We start from the raw sequence: 19902 nt of genomic DNA, 5'->3' as shown, positions 1-19902 counted from the left end.
CAAGGGAGAGAGTGGAAAGGGAACACAGATAAGGGGATAAAAAGCTTGGCAGCTCCGTGTAAGGCGAGGTATAAATTTAGCCCGGCAAGAACCCACGCGTCCTCAGCAGACATTTGGAGAAGTGAAATGAGCTCCTTCCATACAATAGAGCATTATTGAGCCTGGAAAGAGTCTTATGACGTGGGTAGACCTGGAAGAGATTGTGCCAGTTACACGAAAACAGGTAAAACTCCACGAGTGCACTTTTATGAGGCACGTACGGAAGAGAATGGTGGGTGCCAGGGACTGGAGAAGGGAAAATAGAGAACTGGTGTTTACTAGGCACAGACTTTAGTTTTTCAAGGTGAAAATTTTCTAGAGAGCCATTTTACAGCAACTTGAACGTACTTAAATGAAGTGGGTACTTATAATGGTAAAATGTAAAGGTGGTAATTTTCATGTTATATGTGCTTCAGCACACACACACACACACACACACACACACACACAACATAATGACATATTAGAATGTTATTGAGGTCAATGAAGTGGTAAATTGTAAAAAAAAAAAACAACAACAAAAAACCAAGTGAAACTTATGAAAATGGCTGCCATGTCCTAGGCCCTAAAACTAGCTGATACGTAGTCCCAAGGACTGGCTCTAGGCAAGCTGCAACCTCGCACATCCGTGCAATCAGAGAGATGCCAATCACAAGAGGAGCATTTGGAAAGAAGAGGAGGAGAAGGAGGAAGGGGAGGAGGAGGAAGGGGAGGAGGAGGAGGAGGAGGAGATACTTTTGGCAGCATGAGAAGATAATTTGCAAATCTTGAGCCAAAGAACATACTGACCAATGAAAATGTATGGAACCATTAAGGTCATGGTTAGCCAGGCCCTGGGTGTGATTTCCAGCCCTGCAAAAACAAACAAAACACACAACTAAATGATTTTGGATATATGCCAAAGAGGAATGTCTGGATCAAGTGGTGTTCTACCTGTACTATTCCGAGGCACTACCATATTGATCTTCAAAGCGGCTACATCATTTTTCCTTCCCAGTTTCTCCACATCCTTGCCAACACTGTTTAATACTGGCCATCCCCATGGATAATAACATATTCCTTTGTGCTTTTGGTTGAGTTTTCTTAGACTAGTAACTGATGGGCTACATCTTTTCAGGTCTTAACGGCTGGTCATTTTTCTAACTTTTGGAGAAAGTTCTGCTTAAGTTCTTCGGTCAGTTTGTTTATCTTGTTGTTCGCATTCCCTTTTATGCGGGTGGTGCAGCTCTTCGGGGACCAGCGCTACACGGGGACTGTGGTTTAAGAGGCTCCCGGGGCAGGCCCAGCCCTGGCCCCTGGGTAGCTGGCAGAGCTCAAATGGAGGCTCTCTCTTTGGACTTGGCCCCAGGCAGGCTGCTGCCCTGCCCACCGTGGGAAAGTGCTTCACAGGTGCTGTTTCTGTCTAGGGAGCAGCCTGGTACCTAATACAGCTCACCACAGAAACCACAGGTCCCGGGCACCTATTTCCTCTTTATGTCTTCAACTTGCTTTAGTGTGCCATGAAGGCCATTGACTTGTTCGTGTCAGAGAAAGCAAGAGACAGGTTGTGTAGGGAGTTTGGCCTGAATCTCATGATACTAAGGAAGAGCAAGCTCCCTGTGGTCACAGTTTTAGGATCATTTTTTTTATGTATATGAATTCAGACATGAAGGACTCTAGGAGAGAGAAACCTGGTCATTTTTCTGGTGGATGCGATAGTGGCAACTTAATCTCCTCTAAAAGTTACCTCTTCCCTGTGCTCAACACAGCCTTAGCGCCTGTCCTACCCCGAAAGCCTGAGATATAAACATGGAAGAGACCAGAAGAGCCAATCCCTGAGCACTGTCCCTGAGGGTTTTTTTGCTCAAGGCTAGTGCTTGAACCACAGCTCCACTCCCAGCTTTCGGCTGGTTAATTGGAGATGGGGATCTCACAGACTTTCCTAGCTGGGCTCCCTTCAAAGCACTGTCCCCAGATTGCCAGCTCATGTGTCACTAGGTTTACAGGTGTGAGCCACCAGGTGTCCGTCTCGATGTTTGTTTTCTAAGAAGAAATAAAACATGTAAATTAAATTTATTAATACAATATTGACATGAGCATGAGTGAGTACTGAATTCACAAAACTACTTAAAGAATTCCCCCCCCCCGCCCCAGCGATTTGAAAGACGAAGCCAGCTTTCAAACAAATGCTTCAGATGACAGAAGTCACTGGAAAGGAGTTTGAAGTTATCCCTTCTTAGAACTATAAAAATAAGGTTCTAGTTTCAAAAATGTCCTTTTCCCATTGCTAAGTTTCAAAGCAGAAAAAAGCCCAGCCAACTTTGGTCTTCTAAGAGCACAATTTGGAATGAGAGAGAGAGAGAGAGATTCCTTGACAGGCTCTGGGCAGGGCAGGGCAGGGCAGGGCAGGGCAGGGCAGGGTGATTGCTTCCCCTGCCCCCCCCCCACCCCCCCCCCCCCCCCCCCGCCTGTCATCTGGGTCCTCTGTGAAAAGTCACGCTCAAAGCTAAGACTTTGTAAACAGGGTTCGCATAGGAAACACGCACACACGAACACACACACAAACACACACACACTCACACTCACACTCTGCTCAAGTTGCTTTTATAGACATTTCCCCCAGAAATATTTCTCCCTGGAAAAATAACTTCACAGGATGTAATTAAAACCGTTATGTGTGTATGTTGGCCTGGGCTCTGCTTAAGTGCTTCACCAAATGGGCCAGCAAACAGCAATGAAGGCGGCTCTGTTCCCATCCACCAACAATGATATTTAGGAATCGTTAGTCTACTTTATAGCTTTAGAAACAGCCTTCCCCCGATTCCTCGCCGGAGGCCCAGCCACCGGTTCTGACCCCGCGGTGACCTTGGCCGGAAGCAGCAGGCAGGGTGGGCTGCGGGCACCTGGGTGGAGGTGGCGATTTCCACTCGCTTGCCCCAGGGCTTTTGTTCTCTGGCTTAAGCCCCGCAAGAGAATAACTTCCCAACAGGAGGGTTCATTTCTAAAGGAAAAAGCCCCCCAAGAACGTGTCTCGGAGTAGCACAGCTAAGAAGGACTTGGCGCTGCATGTCCTCTTTGCCCCCGTTCTTCTGGTTCAGTTCTAGGGCTGGTGAACGACATGGTCCACTTGCTCACTAACAAGTCACTAACAAGCCAGCGCAGCGGGAGAAGCCGGAGCCGGTGCTGATAGGGGCTGAGCTGGAGGACGCCGTCGATGGAGATAGTGGGCTTCTGGGGCAGCGGCTGTGAGGCAGGGTGGGCTGATAAAGTGTGGGTGGGGCAGGCCCGGGAGCTGGTGGGGTGGGGCTGGGGGGGGGCTGTGAGGGCGGGGTGGGGTGCGGGAGGAGGGTGTCAGTCCAGCCTAGGGGTACAGAGGAGGCCTGCAGGGATTTCTTAAAGATTCCAGGGACAGAAACCAGGTTTCTGGTGGTGAGAAGGGGCCGGGTTGGGTCCTGAGGGGGGGGGGTGGGGGGGGGGTGGGGGGGGGTGGGGGGGTGTGGGGGGGGGTGGGCCCAGGCCGCCGTCTGCTGCTCAGGGCTAACTGGCTCCTCCTTATCCAGGGCTGGGTCAACTTGGAACCCTCTGTCTTCCCGAGTCATGGCCCCTGGGCCTCTGCCAGCCCAGGGTGAGGCTTTCAGCTCGGGATTCCCCCCCACCCCTCCCAGTGCAGGCCCACGGTGGCCCCGAGCAGCTCCGGGACGGGCACACAGCGCGACCGAGCCCAGCGAATGCGAGGCGTGCCGCAGGGGTGACCCACCGTCCAGACCGCGTTCGTCCCTCCCATCCAAACGCGCACGCTCCAGCCGGCCCTTCCCCGTTCCCCCCCCCCCCCGCCCCAGGCCCAAACCTGGGAGTTCAACCGTGCACACCCCCCACCCCCCCCCAAGCCCAAACCTGGGAGTTCAACCGTGCACACCCCCCACCCCCCCAGGCCCAAACCTGGGAGTTCAACCGTGCCCCCCCACCCCCCAGGCCCAAACCTGGGAGTTCAACCGTGCCCCCCCCACCCCCCCAAGCCCAAACCTGGGAGTTCAACCGTGCACACCCCCACCCCCCCAGGCCCAAACCTGGGAGTTCAACCGTGCACCCCCCCAAGCCCAAACCTGGGAGTTCAACCGTGCACCCCCCCCAGGCCCAAACCTGGGAGTTCAACCGTGCACACCCCCACACCCCCCAAGCCCAAACCTGGGAGTTCAACCGTGCACACCCCCACACCCCCCCAGGCCCAAACCTGGGAGTTCAACTGTGCACACACACACACACACCCCCAAGCCCAAACCTGGGAGTTCAACTGTGCACACACACACCCCTCAACCCCGCCTTCCCCCCCCCCACAGCCCACAGCCCAAACCCGTCTGAGTGGGGCTTGCGCAGGTGGCCACTCCCCAACCCCTTTCCACAGACAGGGTTGTGCAGGGGAGCGTGGGCCGCCTGTGGGCCTCACACGCACGAGGGCACCCAGCCTGCCCTCGGGGGATCTATTGGGGGAGCCGCTCGGTCCTCTCTGCTCTGGAGGTCAAGGCCGGTGCCGCCAGTCCCTCAGTCCCTCGGGCCCACGCCGCGACAGTCCCCCTCCATGCCGCGACAGCCCTCCCATGGGTGACAGCCCTCCCACCCGTGACAGCCTCTCACGGTGACAGCCCTCCCACCCGTGACAGCCTCTCACGGTGACAGCCCTCCCACCCGTGACAGCCTATCACGGTGACAGCCCTCCCATGGGTGACAGCCCTCCCACGGGTGACAGCCTCTCACGGTGACAGCCCTCCACCCATGAAAGCCCTCCCACCCGTGACAGCCCTCCCACACGCGAGTCCCCCACGCGTGGCAGTCCCCCTCGCCCCGCCTCCCGCCGCGGCCGACCCCGCCCACGCCGTGACAGCCCTCCCGGAAGTGCCGGAGGGAGGCCGGAAGTCCCGCTCCCCGCGCTCCCGCGGCCTCGGGCCGGCCGGCGGCGCCGGAAGTGGCCGTGGGCTGAGCGCTTCCGGTGCGCGGAGGCCCCGCGCGCACCTGCCGGGCCGCGGGGCGGCTGGCGGGCTCCGATGGCGGAGGGCGGCGGCCCCGACGGGCGGGCCGGGCCGGGGCCCGCAGGTAACGTGGGCGGCCGCGGGGCGAGGGGGGCGGGCGCCCGCTGGAGGGGCGAGGCGGGCCGGGCCGGGCCCCCCCCCCCCCCCCGGCGCGGTTCGTTCCCCGGAGCGGCCCTGTTAACCGCCGGCCCGCGGTGCCGGGGGGATTCGGGGGGACTCGGGGGGGCTCGGGCCGGGAGCCCACCCTCCGCCCTCCCGTCCCGGCGCCCTCTCCCCGGGCGTCGGAGGTGCCGCTGGCCGGACTGGCCGGGGCTTTGGCGGGGCCCGGGAGGGTCCGAGCGCGCGTGGGGTTGAGCCAGGGGCGCCGGCAGAGGCAGGTACGGGGAGCTCACCGACCCCCTCGGGCCCCCCTCATCCCAGCCGACACCCCGAGCCTTCCTCCCTCCCGCCTTGACCCCCCCCCCGCCCCCCGCAGTCATTGCCTCTGTGACCGCAAGCCCGGCCGCCCGGCCCGGGTTCGGGTCCCGCCGGCCGCACGTCCGCCCCGGAGGCCGTCTGCGCACTCGGGAGCCCTCCGCGATTTCCACACGGTGGTGTGAAGGAAAATCCGGCTATTTCCCAATGGGAATTTACCCACACGAGTTTCCCTTGCTGGATATTCTCTCATCCTCATTTATCAAAAATTCACTTATTGATGCTAAAGTCTTCCTGGGAGTTTATTGTTTTTTTAAAATTCTGATGAAATTTGTATAATAAACGTTTTTCCCATGACTTTTACTAAAGACAACAGGAAAGCTATTCTTATTTATATTTCCAAATAAACTGTAGAATGTTTTTTGTCATATTTGATATCAGACTCCAGGCCTGGGCGTTGCCCTTGAAGCCTCTCTGTGCTCAAGGCTAGCGCGCTACCGTTTGAGCCACAGCACCACTTCCGGCTTCTTCTGAGTAGTTTATTGGAGATAAGAGTCTCATGGACTTTCCTGCCCGGGATTGGCCTTGAACTGTGATCCTCACACCTCAGCCTCCTGAGCAGCTAGGATGGCAGGCGGGAGCCACTGGTGCCCAGCTCACGCTAAGTTTTTGGATGGACAGTTATTTGGTTTTGGTCTTTTTTGACCTGCAGCTTGAACGCAAATCCTGGATGCTGTGCTATGCCACTCGAGTCATGGCTCTACTTGTACTAGCTGTCTTTTTTCGGGGGTGGTGGTAGTGTTGGTTAATTGGAGATAAGAATCTTACAGACTTTCCTTCTTGGGTTGGCTTTGAACTGTGATCCTCAGCCCTCCGCCACCTGAGTGGCCTGGGTAGGATTACAGAGCCGCCAGCCCTTGGCTGGTACTTTGTAAGAGATTAATTTGCTACTTGTTGGTCAAGGTTCTTGCGGAACCCTAATTCTGTAGTAGCTTTGGCTTGGTCTCCAGCCCCATCACCTTAAAAAAAAAAAAAAAAAGCCCTTTCGGAGTCGGTGTCAGGAGCGTGGCCGTTGGCGGAGGGAAGCTGGCCGGCTGTTTGCTATGACCTAGGCCTTGGGAGTTTCGAGTGCCCCCGCGGCGGGGCCGGAAGTGTCCGCGGCAGGTGGCGCCCTGCTGGTGTGCCCCGGGCGCTTCCCCCGCTCTGCCAGGAGCCCCTCTCTCCAGCGCAGGTCCCAATCTGAAGGAGTGGCTGCGGGAGCAGTTTTGTGACCACCCGCTGGAGCACTGCGAGGACACGCGGCTGCACGACGCCGCCTACGTGGGGGACCTGCAGACCCTGCGGAGCCTGCTGCAGGAGGAGGGCTACCGGAGGTGAGCCCCGCCGCCCCGCCGCCCCGCCGCCCCTGCAGACCCAGGACGCCGCGCGTCCGCGTGACCGTAGGGCTCCCCGTCTGTTTGTAGACAGCATTGAGGACGCATGATCTGAGTTGGAGGAGATGGCCGAGTACTGTGTGGTCCAGGGACTTGAGTTCAAGTCCCCCTCGTTGTTCCTTCTAGTGTTTGGTGACCTCGGTGGGCAGCAGCCTCCTCAGCGTTACCCCTAGGCCGCACTGTTACCCGCTGCCGCCGCGGCCCTGCCCCTCCGCGTCCCCCCGTCCTGTGAGCTCGGGTAGCTCTCCGGGTCCGCCGTCCCCTTCACGGCTGTTTCCACGTGATGCCGTCCTTCCTTTCTCAGGCGTCTGACTTCCCCGCCCAGGGGCGCGGGGGACGCCCTTCCTTGCCCCTCTGCTCGCAGCCAGTGCCCCTTGCCGAGTCCCGCTGGTCCTCCGCCCTCGTCCTCACACTACTGATGGATGGGACCGGCCTGCCCGTGGTCCTCGACCGCGCGGCCCCTTCCGGTCCTTCAGGGTCGTCACATTTCCTGGACTCAGTAATGTAGGTCCAGCCTCCGAACCCTCCATCAAACTTGCACATGGAACAGTAGAATGGGGACTGCACAGAGATCCAGATTGCTTTTCCAAGGGTTTTTCTCCTCTCCTCTCCCCCCCCCCCGCCCCATAGTACTGGGGGCCTCCCACTTGCTAGGCAGGCACACTAGCACTTGAACACACCTCCAGCCCCCTTTGCATTGGCTCCTTTCAGATCAAGTCTCATTTGTGCCTGCCCCGCCCCCCACCCCAACCCCGGGCTGCAGTCTTCCTGTGTGCTTCCCTGCGGAGCTGGCATGGCCGGTGTGTGCTCCCCGCCCCGCCCCGCCCCACCCTGCGTCTCCCGAGTGGCCAGGAGAACATTTTCGCCACTGCGCCCAACCACTGGTTGAGATAGAGTCTCACGAACATTTCTTTTTTCTTTTCTGGGGGTTCATCGTGGGGCTTGAACTCGGGGCCTGGGCACTGCCGCTGAGGTCTTTGGCTCAAGGCTAGCTCTCCACCACGTAGAGCCTCAGCGCCACTTCTGGCCTTTTGGTGTTTAGTTGGAGGTGAGGGTCTCCTGGACGTTCCTGCCTGGGCTGGCTCTGAACTGCGACCCTCAGATCTCAGCCTCTAGGTGTGAGCCACCAGCAGCTAGAACGAAAGGTGTGAGCCACCAGCAGCTAGAATGAAAGGTGTGAGCCCCAGGCAGCTAGAATGAAAGGTGTGAGCCACCGGCAGCTAGAATGAAAGGTGTGAGCCACCGGCAGCTAGAATGAAAGGTGTGAGCCACCGGCAGCTAGAATGAAAGGTGTGAGCCACCGGCAGCTAGAATGAAAGGTGTGAGCCACCAGCGCCCTGCTCACCCTTTATATTTTTATTTATTTTTTTAGTGTGGAGACTGGCCTTGAACCATGATCTCTGTCTCCCAAGTAGCTAGAATTATAGGGTTGAGCCACTGTGCCCAGCTCTTTTCTCTGTTGTTGTCTTTTTTCTTAAGCTGAGATTCAGAGGCTTTCCTGGCTCTTTAGGACATTTATTTCTCTGCCTGAGCTGTTGGAGGGCCCCTGACTGTATTGGCCCTGTCTGAGGCAGTGTGTGTTTGAAGAAGGAACCCCAAGGGCTGGATGGAGAGAGGCTGTCTTTCCTAATCCCAAGGCCGTGGGTCAGTGCTCTGGCTCCCAAAGATTGGTGTAAACTCCCTTGGGAGGTCGATGTGAGCCAGCTTGGTTGCTGACCTGGTCAGTCAGTGGATGGCACAAACAACCATGTCTGATATCGCAGTGCCTGAGAATGGAGTCAGGAGTGTGCTGCTCCTGCTGGCCAGGGATATAGATCCTCTGCCCCGGTATTGATTTCTCATGCTTTCCCGTTGGCTGGGTTAGTGGGGAGCATAGAGGCCTTGGCAGGTGGTCACGGGTGGGAGAGGGCCTTGGAGTTCCGACCCAGCTTCCCAGATGGGTGTGTCTGTCCCTCGGACCCATTCTGCTTTGTAGACCTTCCTGCTTTGGCGTGTAGGTTAGGGAACACGAGCCAGAAAAATCCAACTGGAAACGTCAGCGCCAGTGCTGCCGGTTTCTGCCCGAGTGTCAGGTTCCTCATCTCTATAATGGTGCTCTCAATGCCTGCCTGTCTGCGTGCCCGCCCTGCCCAGGGCCAGTAGGGGAAAGCTGCGAATACATTTTGGAAAGCAGAACACAGATGGAAGCATTGGGAAATCCAGGGCCAGCCGCCTCGGTGAGCACTTTCCGTGGAGGGATAGAGAGGCCGAGCCACCTGTCTGCTTCCCGCGGTGTCACGGTTCTGTGTCTCCTGTAGTCGCATCAATGAGAAGTCTGTCTGGTGTTGCGGCTGGCTCCCCTGCACACCACTGCGGATTGCGGCCACCGCGGGCCACGGGAACTGCGTGGATTTCCTCATCCGCAAGGGGGCCGAGGTGGACCTGGTTGACGTCAAGGGGCAGACGGCCCTGTACGTGGCTGTGGTGAACGGGCACCTGGAGAGTGCCCAGATCCTTCTGGAAGCTGGTGCCGACCCCAATGGAAGCCGGCACCACCGCAGCACCCCGGTGTACCATGCCTCTCGCGTGGGCAGGGCCGACATCCTGAAGGCTCTCATCAGGTCGGTATCGCCTGCCCCTGCCTGCGGTCCCGCGCCTCCTCCCCTCTCCCCAGTCAGGGCTTGCTTTCCCTCTGGACAGTTAGATTTCTTTTCTTGCCAGTCCTGGGGCTTGGACTCAGGGCCTGAGCACTGTCCCTGAGCTTCTTTTGCTCAAGGCTAGCACTCTGCCACTTGAGCCACAGCGCCACCTCTGGCCTTTTCTGTGTATGCGGTGCTGAGGAATCGAACCCAGGGCTTCATGCATGCTAAGCAAGCCCACTACCAGTAAGCCATATTCCTAGCCCTACAGTTAGATTTCTTAAGAGGACTTATTTTTCTGCCTAACAGATTCATTTATATGTATTTGTTCTAACTTTTTGAGATGTGCACTCACTTTTCTTTATTGATTAGTATTGTAAACTTTCAAGGTTATTAACTTACCTTTGGTTATAGTTTTGGCCCTGTCTCATGTTGTTTTATGGAGTTGTCGAATCGGTTCCTTGCCATAAGTATGAACAACAAAAGGGAATTTGAAAAATATCCAGGCTTAAAATTAACAGATGCTGTGCAGTATGTTATACTTGGTTTAGGACTGTCTTTCCCACAGCCCAGCTAATCATGTTTATAATGGAAGAGCTGGGCCACGTGGGCTTGCTGGGCCACAAGGGCTTGCTGGTCCACGTTAGCTTGCTGGTCCACGTTAGCTTGCTGGTCCATGTTGGCTTGCTGGTCCATGTTAGCTTGCTGGTCCATGTGGGCTTGCTGGTCCACGTTAGCTTGCTGGTCCACGTTAGCTTGCTGGTCCACGTTAGCTTGCTGGTTCACGTTGGCTTGCTGGTCCACGTGGGCTTGCTGGTCCATGTTAGCTTGCTGGTCCACGTTAGCTTGCTGGTCCACGTTGGCTTGCTGGTCCATGTTGGCTTGCTGGTCCATGTTAGCTTGCTGGTCCCTGTTGGCTTGCTGGTCCACGTTAGCTTGCTGGTCCATGTTAGCTTGCTGATCCATGTTGGCTTGCTGGTCCATGTTAGCTTGCTGATCCATGTTGGCTTGCTGGGCCACGTGGGCTTGCTGGGCCACGTGGGCTTGCTGGTCCATGTTAACTTGCTGATCCACGTGGGCTTGCTGGTCCACGTTAGCTTGCTGGTCCACGTTAGCTTGCTGGTCCATGTTAGCTTGCTGGTCCACGTTGGCTTGCTGGTCCACGTTAGCTTGCTGGTCCACGTTAGCTTGCTGGTCCACGTTAGCTTGCTGATCCACGTTAGCTTGCTGGTCCACGTTAGCTTGCTAATCCACATTAGCTTGCTGGTCCACGTGGGCTTGCTGGTCCATGTTAGCTTGCTGGTCCACGTTAGCTTGCTGGTCCATGTTGGCTTGCTGGTCCATGTTAGCTTGCTGGTCCATGTGGGCTTGCTGGTCCACGTTAGCTTGCTGGTCCATGTTAGCTTGCTGGTCCACGTTAGCTTGCTGGTTCACGTTGGCTTGCTGGTCCACGTGGGCTTGCTGGTCCATGTTAGCTTGCTGGTCCACGTTAGCTTGCTGGTCCACGTTGGCTTGCTGGTCCATGTTGGCTTGCTGGTCCATGTTAGCTTGCTGGTCCCTGTTGGCTTGCTGGTCCACGTTAGCTTGCTGGTCCATGTTAGCTTGCTGATCCATGTTGGCTTGCTGGTCCATGTTAGCTTGCTGATCCATGTTGGCTTGCTGGGCCACGTGGGCTTGCTGGGCCACGTGGGCTTGCTGGTCCATGTTAACTTGCTGGTCCACGTTAGCTTGCTGATCCATGTGGGCTTGCTGGTCCACGTTAGCTTGCTGATCCATGTGGGCTTGCTGGTCCATGTTAGCTTGCTGATCCACGTGGGCTTGCTGGTCCACGTTAGCTTGCTGGTCCACGTTAGCTTGCTGGTCCATGTTAGCTTGCTGGTCCACGTTGGCTTGCTGGTCCACGTTAGCTTGCTGGTCCACGTTAGCTTGCTGGTCCACGTTAGCTTGCTGATCCACGTTAGCTTGCTGGTCCACGTTAGCTTGCTAATCCACATTAGCTTGCTGGTCCACGTGGGCTTGCTGGTCCATGTTAGCTTGCTGGTCCACGTTAGCTTGCTGGTCCACGTTAGCTTGCTGGTCCACGTTAGCTTGCTGGTCCACGTTAGCTTGCTGGTCCACGTTGGCTTGCTGGTCCACGTGGGCTCGCTGGCCCATGCCTGTGCTCAGCCCATGCTGCCCCAAAGCAGTTCTTTGGTTCCAGGGGACTTTGGATGCCGGGCATGCTAAGGGGACACATTCCGGAACTCGATGGTTCCCAGTGAGTGTTGGCCAGCTGTTCCTGTCAGGGTGTGGAGACGGTGCTGTTGCATCTCAACTGAGCCCTGCCTGCTGAGCCCCCTTAGCATGGCTTCCCACGTATTTCAGATGAAATACTGAGGTCATGAGATAACACAGGACTTCCCGGGGCCAGTGATGGCTCAAGAGAACAGGCTTGGGATGCTGAGGTCCCCTCTGGAGCCGGGCTCCTCAGGGCAGAAGCGAGCTCGGGTTCTCATGGCCTCCTGTCTGGTTGCACGTGATTTCGGCTGGTCCCATACGGCCATGTTAACGTTTGCTCTTACTAAGTTGACACCTGCTAGGTTTCCCGCTTTCTGCAATTTGTATTCTGCAGAGAGGCTTTTTACGGCCATCTGTATATCCTGATCCTCAATCTCAAGATCCGTTTGTCTGTTGGTAGAGTCATGGTTTCTTAGACTGTCTAGCAAGTTACAGCCCACTGTTATGACCACAGTGTCTCAGACAGTTTTGGATGCTCCAAGCTAGCTCTGTGTCCTTTTGCCATGTCCCTGTCATTTTTCTGAGTTCCTGTTTCCTCATATATGTTAAGCTCAGCTTAGATTTTTCCTCTGTCAGCCCTGGAATCAGTACTTTTTCCAGTGAATTCTGGTTTCCTTCAGCGAAGGGTGGTATGTAGAAACCAATCCTGATCCTGGCTGGTGTGAGGCTTCTGTAATCACGCCTCTCGGGAGGCTGAGGCAGGAGAACTGGGAGACTGAGGCCAATCAGGGCTACACAGGGAAGACCGTGGCTCAAAGCCAACACAAAAGCGGGAATTAAAACCCCAGCCTTGGACTCTGGGAGGGAGGCTGTTTTCTGTCTTCTCTGTAAGTAGACGGTGTATATCTACTGTATTTTTGTTTCCATGTGTCAGCAAGTTATCTCATCCCGTCTATAGTTTCTTCCTTCCCTGATGCATCCTCCTTTTCAGCAGTGAGGAGTCTGGGTCTCTTAATCTGTTGCCAGTCCCTCCCCTCCCCACACCCGCCGCCTCTCACACGTGCCACACGAGTGGGCGCCACTCGGGCCGCGCCGCTGCCCCCGCCCCCCGCAGGTGCCCTGCTCGCGCTGCCGGGACTCTGTCCTCTCTAGCTGGCTGGGCACTGTTGAGAGGAGAGGCGGCGGGCCGAGGAGAGCCCTGCGCGCCGGGAGGCCACGCGCCGGGCATCTTTCAGAGCAGGAGAGGCAGCGCCGCCCCGCCGCGGAGTCCTGCAGACGGGGGCCCTGCCGGCCCCGTGTCGGCCCCGTGTCTGCCCTGTGTGAGGCTGGCCTGGGGGGTCGGGAGGTAGACGGAGGGTTACAGGGTTAGCGCCCGCGCGCCCGCCCGCGCCCACAGCTGTGCGAGGCCGCCCTGCTGGCAGGCTGTCCTGCCCGAGGCCCCGGCAAGGGAGCCGGCAAGTGACGAGGGCCATGGCAGGTGCTGCCGGCCCCCGAGCTGTGAGCTCAGGGTGGAGTGCGCCTGAAAGGGGGGGGCATTGAGTTGGGGGGTACAGTGACCCAGCCAGGCACTCAACTGGGCATTAGTGGGTTTTTTTTTCCTCTTAATTTTTAGAGATTGCCTTTTATTTAATTTTATTTCACATCAAATCTATAAAACAAGGTGTATTAAAAATGTGTAGCTGGGCTGGGAAGGTGGCTTAGCCGGAGAGTGCTCACCTCGTATACATGAAGTCCCAGGTTCGATTCCTCAGCACCACATATATAGAAAAAGCCAGAAGTGGCGCTGTGGCTCAAGTGGCAGAGTGCTAGCCTTGAGTAAAAAGAAGCCAGGGACGGTGCTCAGACCCCGAGTCCACGCCCCAGGACTGGCCAAAAAACCCAAACAAAAACCCCATCTAGCTGCGAGTCTTGTCTGGTTGGCCCCGTGCTCTCCTTGCCCGTAGGTGGGCAGGTGCCGCGGCTTGTCTTTTCATCGCTGTACGGTGTTGCTGGCGGCTCCCCGTTGGTGCACTGTGGTCGGTCTTTTGCAAGGCCCGACTCTGCTCCCTCCTGCAGGTATGGGGCCGACGTGGACATCAATCACCACCTGACTCCTGACGCCCAGCCCCCTTTCTCCAGGCGGCTCACCTCGCTGGTGGTCTGCCCGCTGTACATCAGCGCGGCCTACCACAACCTGCAGTGCTTCAGGCTGCTCCTGCAGGCCGGGGCGAACCCCGACTTCAACTGCAACGGCCCGGTCAGCACGCAGGAGCTGTACCGGGGCTCCCCCGCGTGCGTGATGGACGCCGTCCTGCGCCACGGCTGCGAGGCGGCCTTCGTGAGTCTCCTGGTGGAGTTCGGCGCCAACCTGAACCTGGTGAAGTGGGAGTCGCTGGGCCCGGAGTCGAGAGGCCGGAGGAAGCTGGACCCCGAGGCCCTGCAGGTCTTCCAGGAGGCCCGAAGTAAGTGGCGGGAGCCGGGAGCTCAGTTCTGACGTGTGGTTTGCCTTGACTCAGCAAGACGTAGTGTTCCTTAATAAAAACACAGCGGAACAAATGCCCGCAAAGTAAGGACTAGCGGGGTTCCAGAAGAGCTGTTCAGACTGGTCGACGTTGCAGTTCCTAAGCACAAAGAGCTGACATCGGGAAAGTATAAAAGTACACGCATGTTTCTCCAGGTTGCTAAAGTTGTCTCCTCTGTACCATTTCGCTCTTATCTGTGACCTCAGAGTTTTAGAGACAGTGCCTTTCTCTTGCCTACTCTCCCTACTGCCCCTCGGAGGGGGAGGTGGGCAGAAGTACTGGAGGAAATACAGGGTCTCACACTTGCTAGACAGATGCTCTGCTACTTGAGCTACACCCCCAGCCCATTTTGCTTTAGCGTTTTTTTTTTTTTTTTTTGCCAGTCCTGGGGCTTGCACTCAGGGCCTGAGCACTGTTCCTGGCTTCTTCTTTCTTTCTTTTTTTTGCTCAAGGCTAGCACTCTGCCAGCTCGAGCCACAGCGCCAGTTCTGGCTTTTTGTGTATATTGTGGTGCTGAGGAATCAAACCTAGGGCTTCATGTATACAAGGCAAGCACTCTACCACTAGGTCATATTCCCAGTCCTGCTTTAGTTATTTTTTGGATAGGGTCTTGGTGTTTATTCCTTGACCAGCCTAGACCATGATTCTCCTATTTATATTTCCCATGTAGTTGGATGACCAGCACAAACCTCTGTGCCCACCTTTTATTGGTTGAGAATGGGTCCTGCTGATTTCCTGAGTAGTTAGAATTAGGGGTATGAGCTGCTGCTACTCCTGGCTTCAAGTAGGTTTTAAAGGAGTAAAGTAGTAATCCCCATTTTTTTAGGGCTCCTCATTTCCCTTCCTTCGGTTCTACTTAAATACCATTCATTTGGGTTATGTAATAAGTCCAGTTTTTTTTTAGAACAAAATCCAGAGTTCACTTACTTGTGAAGAAAGAATTTACTAAAGAATTAATAAATTGGGTGGTGGTACACGCTTATAATCTCAGCTTCTTGGGAAATGGATCAAGAAAGTGGAAGCCAGTGTAGGCAAAAGTTATCATGAGACCCTATCTGAAAAACAAACTAAAGTGCAAGGCAGCACGCACGGCCTAAGTCATAGAGCACTTGCCCTGAGTTAAAACCCCAGTACCACCTTCCCCCTCAAAAAAGCACCAGCCGAGTCTGGAATTGATCCGTGATTTGCCTTTCTTACCATAGTTTGCTCTGGGATTCAGAAGTTAGTCTTAGGTGATCGCCATCTCATTTTCTGCCTGGAGTTTTATTCATTCATTCATTCATTCATTCATTCATTTATTTATTTTTGGCCAGTCCTGGGCCTTGGACTTGGGGCCTGAGCACTGTCCCTGGCTTCTTCCCGCTCAAGGCTAGCACTCTGCCACTTGAGCCACAGCGCCCCTTCTGGCCGTTTTCTGTATATGTGGTGCTGGGGAACTGAACCCAGGGCTTCGTGTATGCGAGGCAAGCACTCTTGCCACTAGGCCATATCCCCAGCCCTGCCTGGAGTTTTAGAACATCTGAGACCGTAGGGTCTTCTAACTCGTTGCCTCCCGCAGACGTTCGCTCCAGTGTGCTTTCCCCGTTGGGCGCGCTGGAGCGTGCTGTGTTTGGCAGGCAGTGAGGTGGGAGCTGTCTGTGCTCGTGCGCGTGCACTGGCCGGCTTCGCCAGCGGAGCACACACCTTTAGCACGGCTCATTCTGTGCCCGTAGCTCCCGCGGAGCCTTCTGGGGCTGACCGGGGGTGGTGGTTGGCTGCTCGCACTTGCGAGGCCTCATCGGGCAGCTCTTTGTCTCGAGCCAGAAACCTGCAGCAGGAGGAGACTCTGCGGAGACCGAGGAGCTGGTAACGGGCCTTTGCTCACCGCCCGCGTCCTCGGCTAGGTCGCGGAGGTTGGTGTGCCTGGTAGTGCGGTTCTGACCCTCCCAGCCCGCTTGGCCCGCAGATGGAGGATGGGAATGAGCTTTGCTTCTGTCTCCCTGTCTCCCGTGGCTCTCTAGGTGTACCCAGGACCCTGCTGAGTTTGTGCCGCGTGGCTGTGAGAAGAGCTCTTGGCAAATACCGCCTTCCCCTGATCCCCTCGCTACCTCTGCCGGACCCCATAAAGAGGTTTCTCCTTCATGAGTAGAGCGCAGAGGCGACGGCTCTCGGCAGCAAGGGAGAGGCCGGCCCGCGGGAACGCTTGGCACCGCTGACCCGCGCACCGCGCCCTGTGCGGCGGCCAGGCGGAAATGGCCTTGTTCCCGGGGACCGTAATGACACCTCAGGTGCTTGGGCACTGAACAGACCTCGGATCAGCGGCAGCTGAACGGCTCAGACAGAACTTGACTTTGGGCCTTGAAACCCTCTCTGTGTTGGATCTCCGCACTTGCAGATGAACGAGTGGGCCGTGAAATGTGTGAATCGTGAGTGCGGCTGGAGGTCTGTGGACAGCCCCAAGTAGGGAAGAAAGAGTCCTAGCACTTTCCAGAACTGTGCTTCTATTTATTTTTCTACTTTACTATTTAATTGCTCTATTAAAGCCTGATATCTAAGTGTAAGGTTTTAGTAAAAAAAAACCCAAACAAAAAAACCCAGAAACCAAATCAAACCAAAACAGCAGGTGGGGAGCGGACGTGCGGCTTGTGCACTTGCGAGCTCGTGTTCCCGCCTGCCGCCCCAGCGCTCTCCCGGGCGTCGCCTTCACCCCGGGGCGGCTGGGCGTGCCACCTGCCTCAGCACCGAGGTCCCAGGGCCGTCGCCCCAGGCGGCACGGCACCTGCTCTCGGTCCCGCCGACAGGAGGCCTGGCTTGTTCTGCCGGTTTATTCCAGACGGGGAGTTTGTAGACAAGGACTGATTCCTGGAGGCCTCCACGACCTGGCCAGTAAAGGACCGCCTGCGTTCAGACCCAGGACCATCCCCAGCAGCACCCACTGCCGGTCCCAGTGGAAGGCCGTCCCTCGCACGCCCGAAGGCGGAGGATTAAGTCGCTCCCTTGTAGACGGAACCTCTGGTGACTACTTGATGGCTCTTCCCTTTGTAGGAGCCTAAATGGTGGCTGCTCCAAGAGGCTAAGAAGGGACAGCGGTGACGTCAGCAGTCTTCTCCTGGTGTTCCCGGGGTGTGGAGGTAGATGGGAGAGATGGCGTGTCACTGCAGGTGCTCTCGGCAGTGTGGGCGAGGCTTACTTTCTCTCCCAGGGCTACGAGTCCCGTGAGAGGGTCATTAGCAGGTGGGCCAGGGACCGCTGCTGTTTCCAGTGAATCCCCGAAGCCGCTGATTCTGATGTTTAGGAATGAGGTTTCAGCTCTCTGATTCACAAGAACGAATGGCATTTTGTTGTAATTAGCATCAGTGTGCTGCCAGTGGAGCAGGCCACGGGTGACCACCCCTAACCCCTCAGTCACAGGAGCGCTGAGCTGCCCCAGCCTCCGACAGGGGCATGCGGGCCTGAGCTGGCACAGTGATGCGGAAGTCCAGGATGGCAGAGAGAACCAGGGAGGGCGGGCAGAAGGAGCAGACCAGTGTTGCCCTAACGTGGGTCCCCCAGTGTTGGGCATACCTGCATGCCCCAGCACACTTCTCTATCAAGTTGTTTTAAACTCAAGATCTCTCTAGATACACCAGGTCACCAGTACGCATAAATCTGGTGTGAGCACGGCACCTGCCGGTAGCTCTCCTGTACTTACAGAGTTGAGTTTGCATCTGTCATGTAGCTGGCAGGGCCCTGCTCCTCCCCGAGGGGTTGAGCCGGGTGAGGGGCGGGGCCTGAGCCCCGTGAGGGGCGGGGCCTGGAGGGCGGGGCCTGAGCGTGGTGACCTGTTGAAGCCGATGCCCGCCACCCACCCTCCATTTCCCTTCCTGCCTTGGTTGGAGTGCGCGTTTGTCTGCAATGGCTGGGATCAGGACTGCTTTTGCTCTTGTGCCTAATTTAAGAGTTTTCAAAAGTATGGTGGGCATTTTGATACGTTATAACTTTAATAAATGTGTGATTCCCTCCTCCCACTGCCTGAAGGTGTGTGTGGAGGGGTAGAAGCCTCTTCAGCCACGGGAAGGCTTGGTGTGCACAGCTGAAGCGGGACCCACTCTGGGTGGGATCCAGGGGACATTGGCCTCCCGGAGGGTCCCCACACATGGCTTGCTCTTCAACAGCCTGGCAGCCCTTTATTCGCCTAGTGGTGTGGCTTCTGGATCGAGGAGATTGGGCCCCAACAGCCCCTCGCACCTCCAGCTTTCCAGACCTTAGCCTTGGGGTGGGAGGTGATGGGAACTCTCCTTTCTGACCTCTGCCAGGGTGTGCGTATGTTTTGCCCGCAGAAGGGTAAGTAAGGGTGTGGGGATTGGGGGCGAGCCCCAGAATGAAGGAATGGACCGAATAAAGATGTTTCTCCACCTTGAGGGGCTCGTGGGCATGTCCTCTGTGTCTGCCTTTGCGGGTCCTTTCTCCATTTCCTACCCCCAAGCCCCTCTCCAGTTCTCCTGGGCTGGGTCCCAGGCTGCCCCTGCCCCTTCCTGTGGGGCTTGTGTGGCCGGGGTATGCCTTCCCTCTACAGCAATAGGACTGAGGTCTGGGCGGGGCACTGGGCTTCTCACGGTACAGTTGCCTTCCTGCCCCCGGTGTGGTAGACACGACCCTTTACCACTGCTCCTCCTTAACTCATGAAATGACAGGATTTCTTACTTTTAAGTATGAAATCATTCTGTAGAGTGACTGAAAACAGCAACAAAGTTCCCAAAACATGGGTGAATTGTAACCAACTTAGAAACACCTGAGAGAGCAATAAATATTGCAAGGATCTGTGCTCCCCGCAGTGGCAGGAGCAGGATCTGCACTCCCCGCGGGTGGCAGGATCTGCACTCAGGATCTGCGCTCCCCGCAGGTGGCAGGATCTGCACTCCCCGCGGGTGGCAGGATCTGCACTCAGGATCTGCGCTCCCCGCAGGTGGCAGGATCTGCACTCCGAGCTCAGGGGCTGCGGCTCCAGGTCCTCGGGGAGGGGTTGAGAGGGGCAAGGTGGCCTCATCAAGAAACAGTCCCTCCCCCCCCGCCCCAGGGTGGGGCAGCGGTGCCCTTCAGCCCTGTGGCCCACGAAAGGGGTACGCCCTGTCATCCTGGCAGGGCGTGGGCCACACCCCAGGCTCGCCGCCAGCCCAGGGCAGAGAGGCGGCACGGCAGGTGGGTTCCGTCCGCCGTCTCTGCGAGTCTGTCTCCCAGTGGCGGCGTTGCCCAGCGCAGTGCAGTGTGGGAGGCGGTAGCCACGCACGGAGTGAGCAGGGAAGGGGGGTGAAGGGCTAGCACCTGCTGTGAGGAGATGGGGAGCCCTCCCGGAGGAGCAGTGAGTGGGGAGGGAGGGAGCCCTTCCTCGGCCTGGGAGAGCTTGTGGGAGGGAGGGGGGCTGGAGCGCCGCGAAGGGCAGACGTGCTAGGCGGGTCTGAGCCAGTAGAGGCTCTGGTTGGTTGGGCAGGGACGGGCAAGGGAGACTGCAGACCCGGCTGTAGGAGTTGGTCCCTCCCCGACACATCCTGCTTTCGGGGGAAGCTTGTCCGGAGCCTGCTCGTGTGTGGCTGGGCGGCCACTGGGAAGCCTCCACCCGTGGCCTTGAACTCTGGCTGGGAAGTGGCTTGCAGGAGTACCACGGATTGCCCCCCCCCCCCCCCGCCGGGGAGGCCCTAGAGCGGGGCACTGTGGAGTGAGG

The 19902-nt window shown here is 57.0% G+C and overlaps 1 protein-coding gene across 2 annotated transcripts; it reads left to right on the top strand.

The window, feature by feature from the left end:
• Positions 1-4992: 4992 nt before the first annotated feature.
• On the top strand, positions 4993-18208 carry Asb1 (ankyrin repeat and SOCS box containing 1). 2 transcript variants are annotated; one of them, XM_048344417.1, is made up of 5 exons: positions 5003-5106; positions 6688-6829; positions 9187-9489; positions 13780-14165; positions 16226-18208. In XM_048344417.1, exons 1-5 carry the CDS (start codon positions 5058-5060, stop codon positions 16351-16353), a joined length of 1008 nt encoding a protein of 335 aa, XP_048200374.1. In that variant the 5' UTR covers positions 5003-5057; the 3' UTR covers positions 16354-18208. The 2 variants fall into 2 exon arrangements, with proteins under 2 accessions (XP_048200375.1, XP_048200374.1); XM_048344418.1 differs by lacking the exon at positions 9187-9489 and having other exon boundaries at positions 4993-5106.
• The last annotated feature ends 1694 nt before the right edge of the window (positions 18209-19902 follow it).

The sequence above is a fragment of the Perognathus longimembris genome, chromosome 4 (assembly GCF_023159225.1).
Source record: "Perognathus longimembris pacificus isolate PPM17 chromosome 4, ASM2315922v1, whole genome shotgun sequence".
NCBI classification, from domain to species: Eukaryota; Metazoa; Chordata; class Mammalia; order Rodentia; family Heteromyidae; genus Perognathus; species Perognathus longimembris.
The sequence above is the reverse complement of the archived record's forward strand: the minus strand, read 5'-3'. Positions and strand labels throughout refer to the sequence as shown.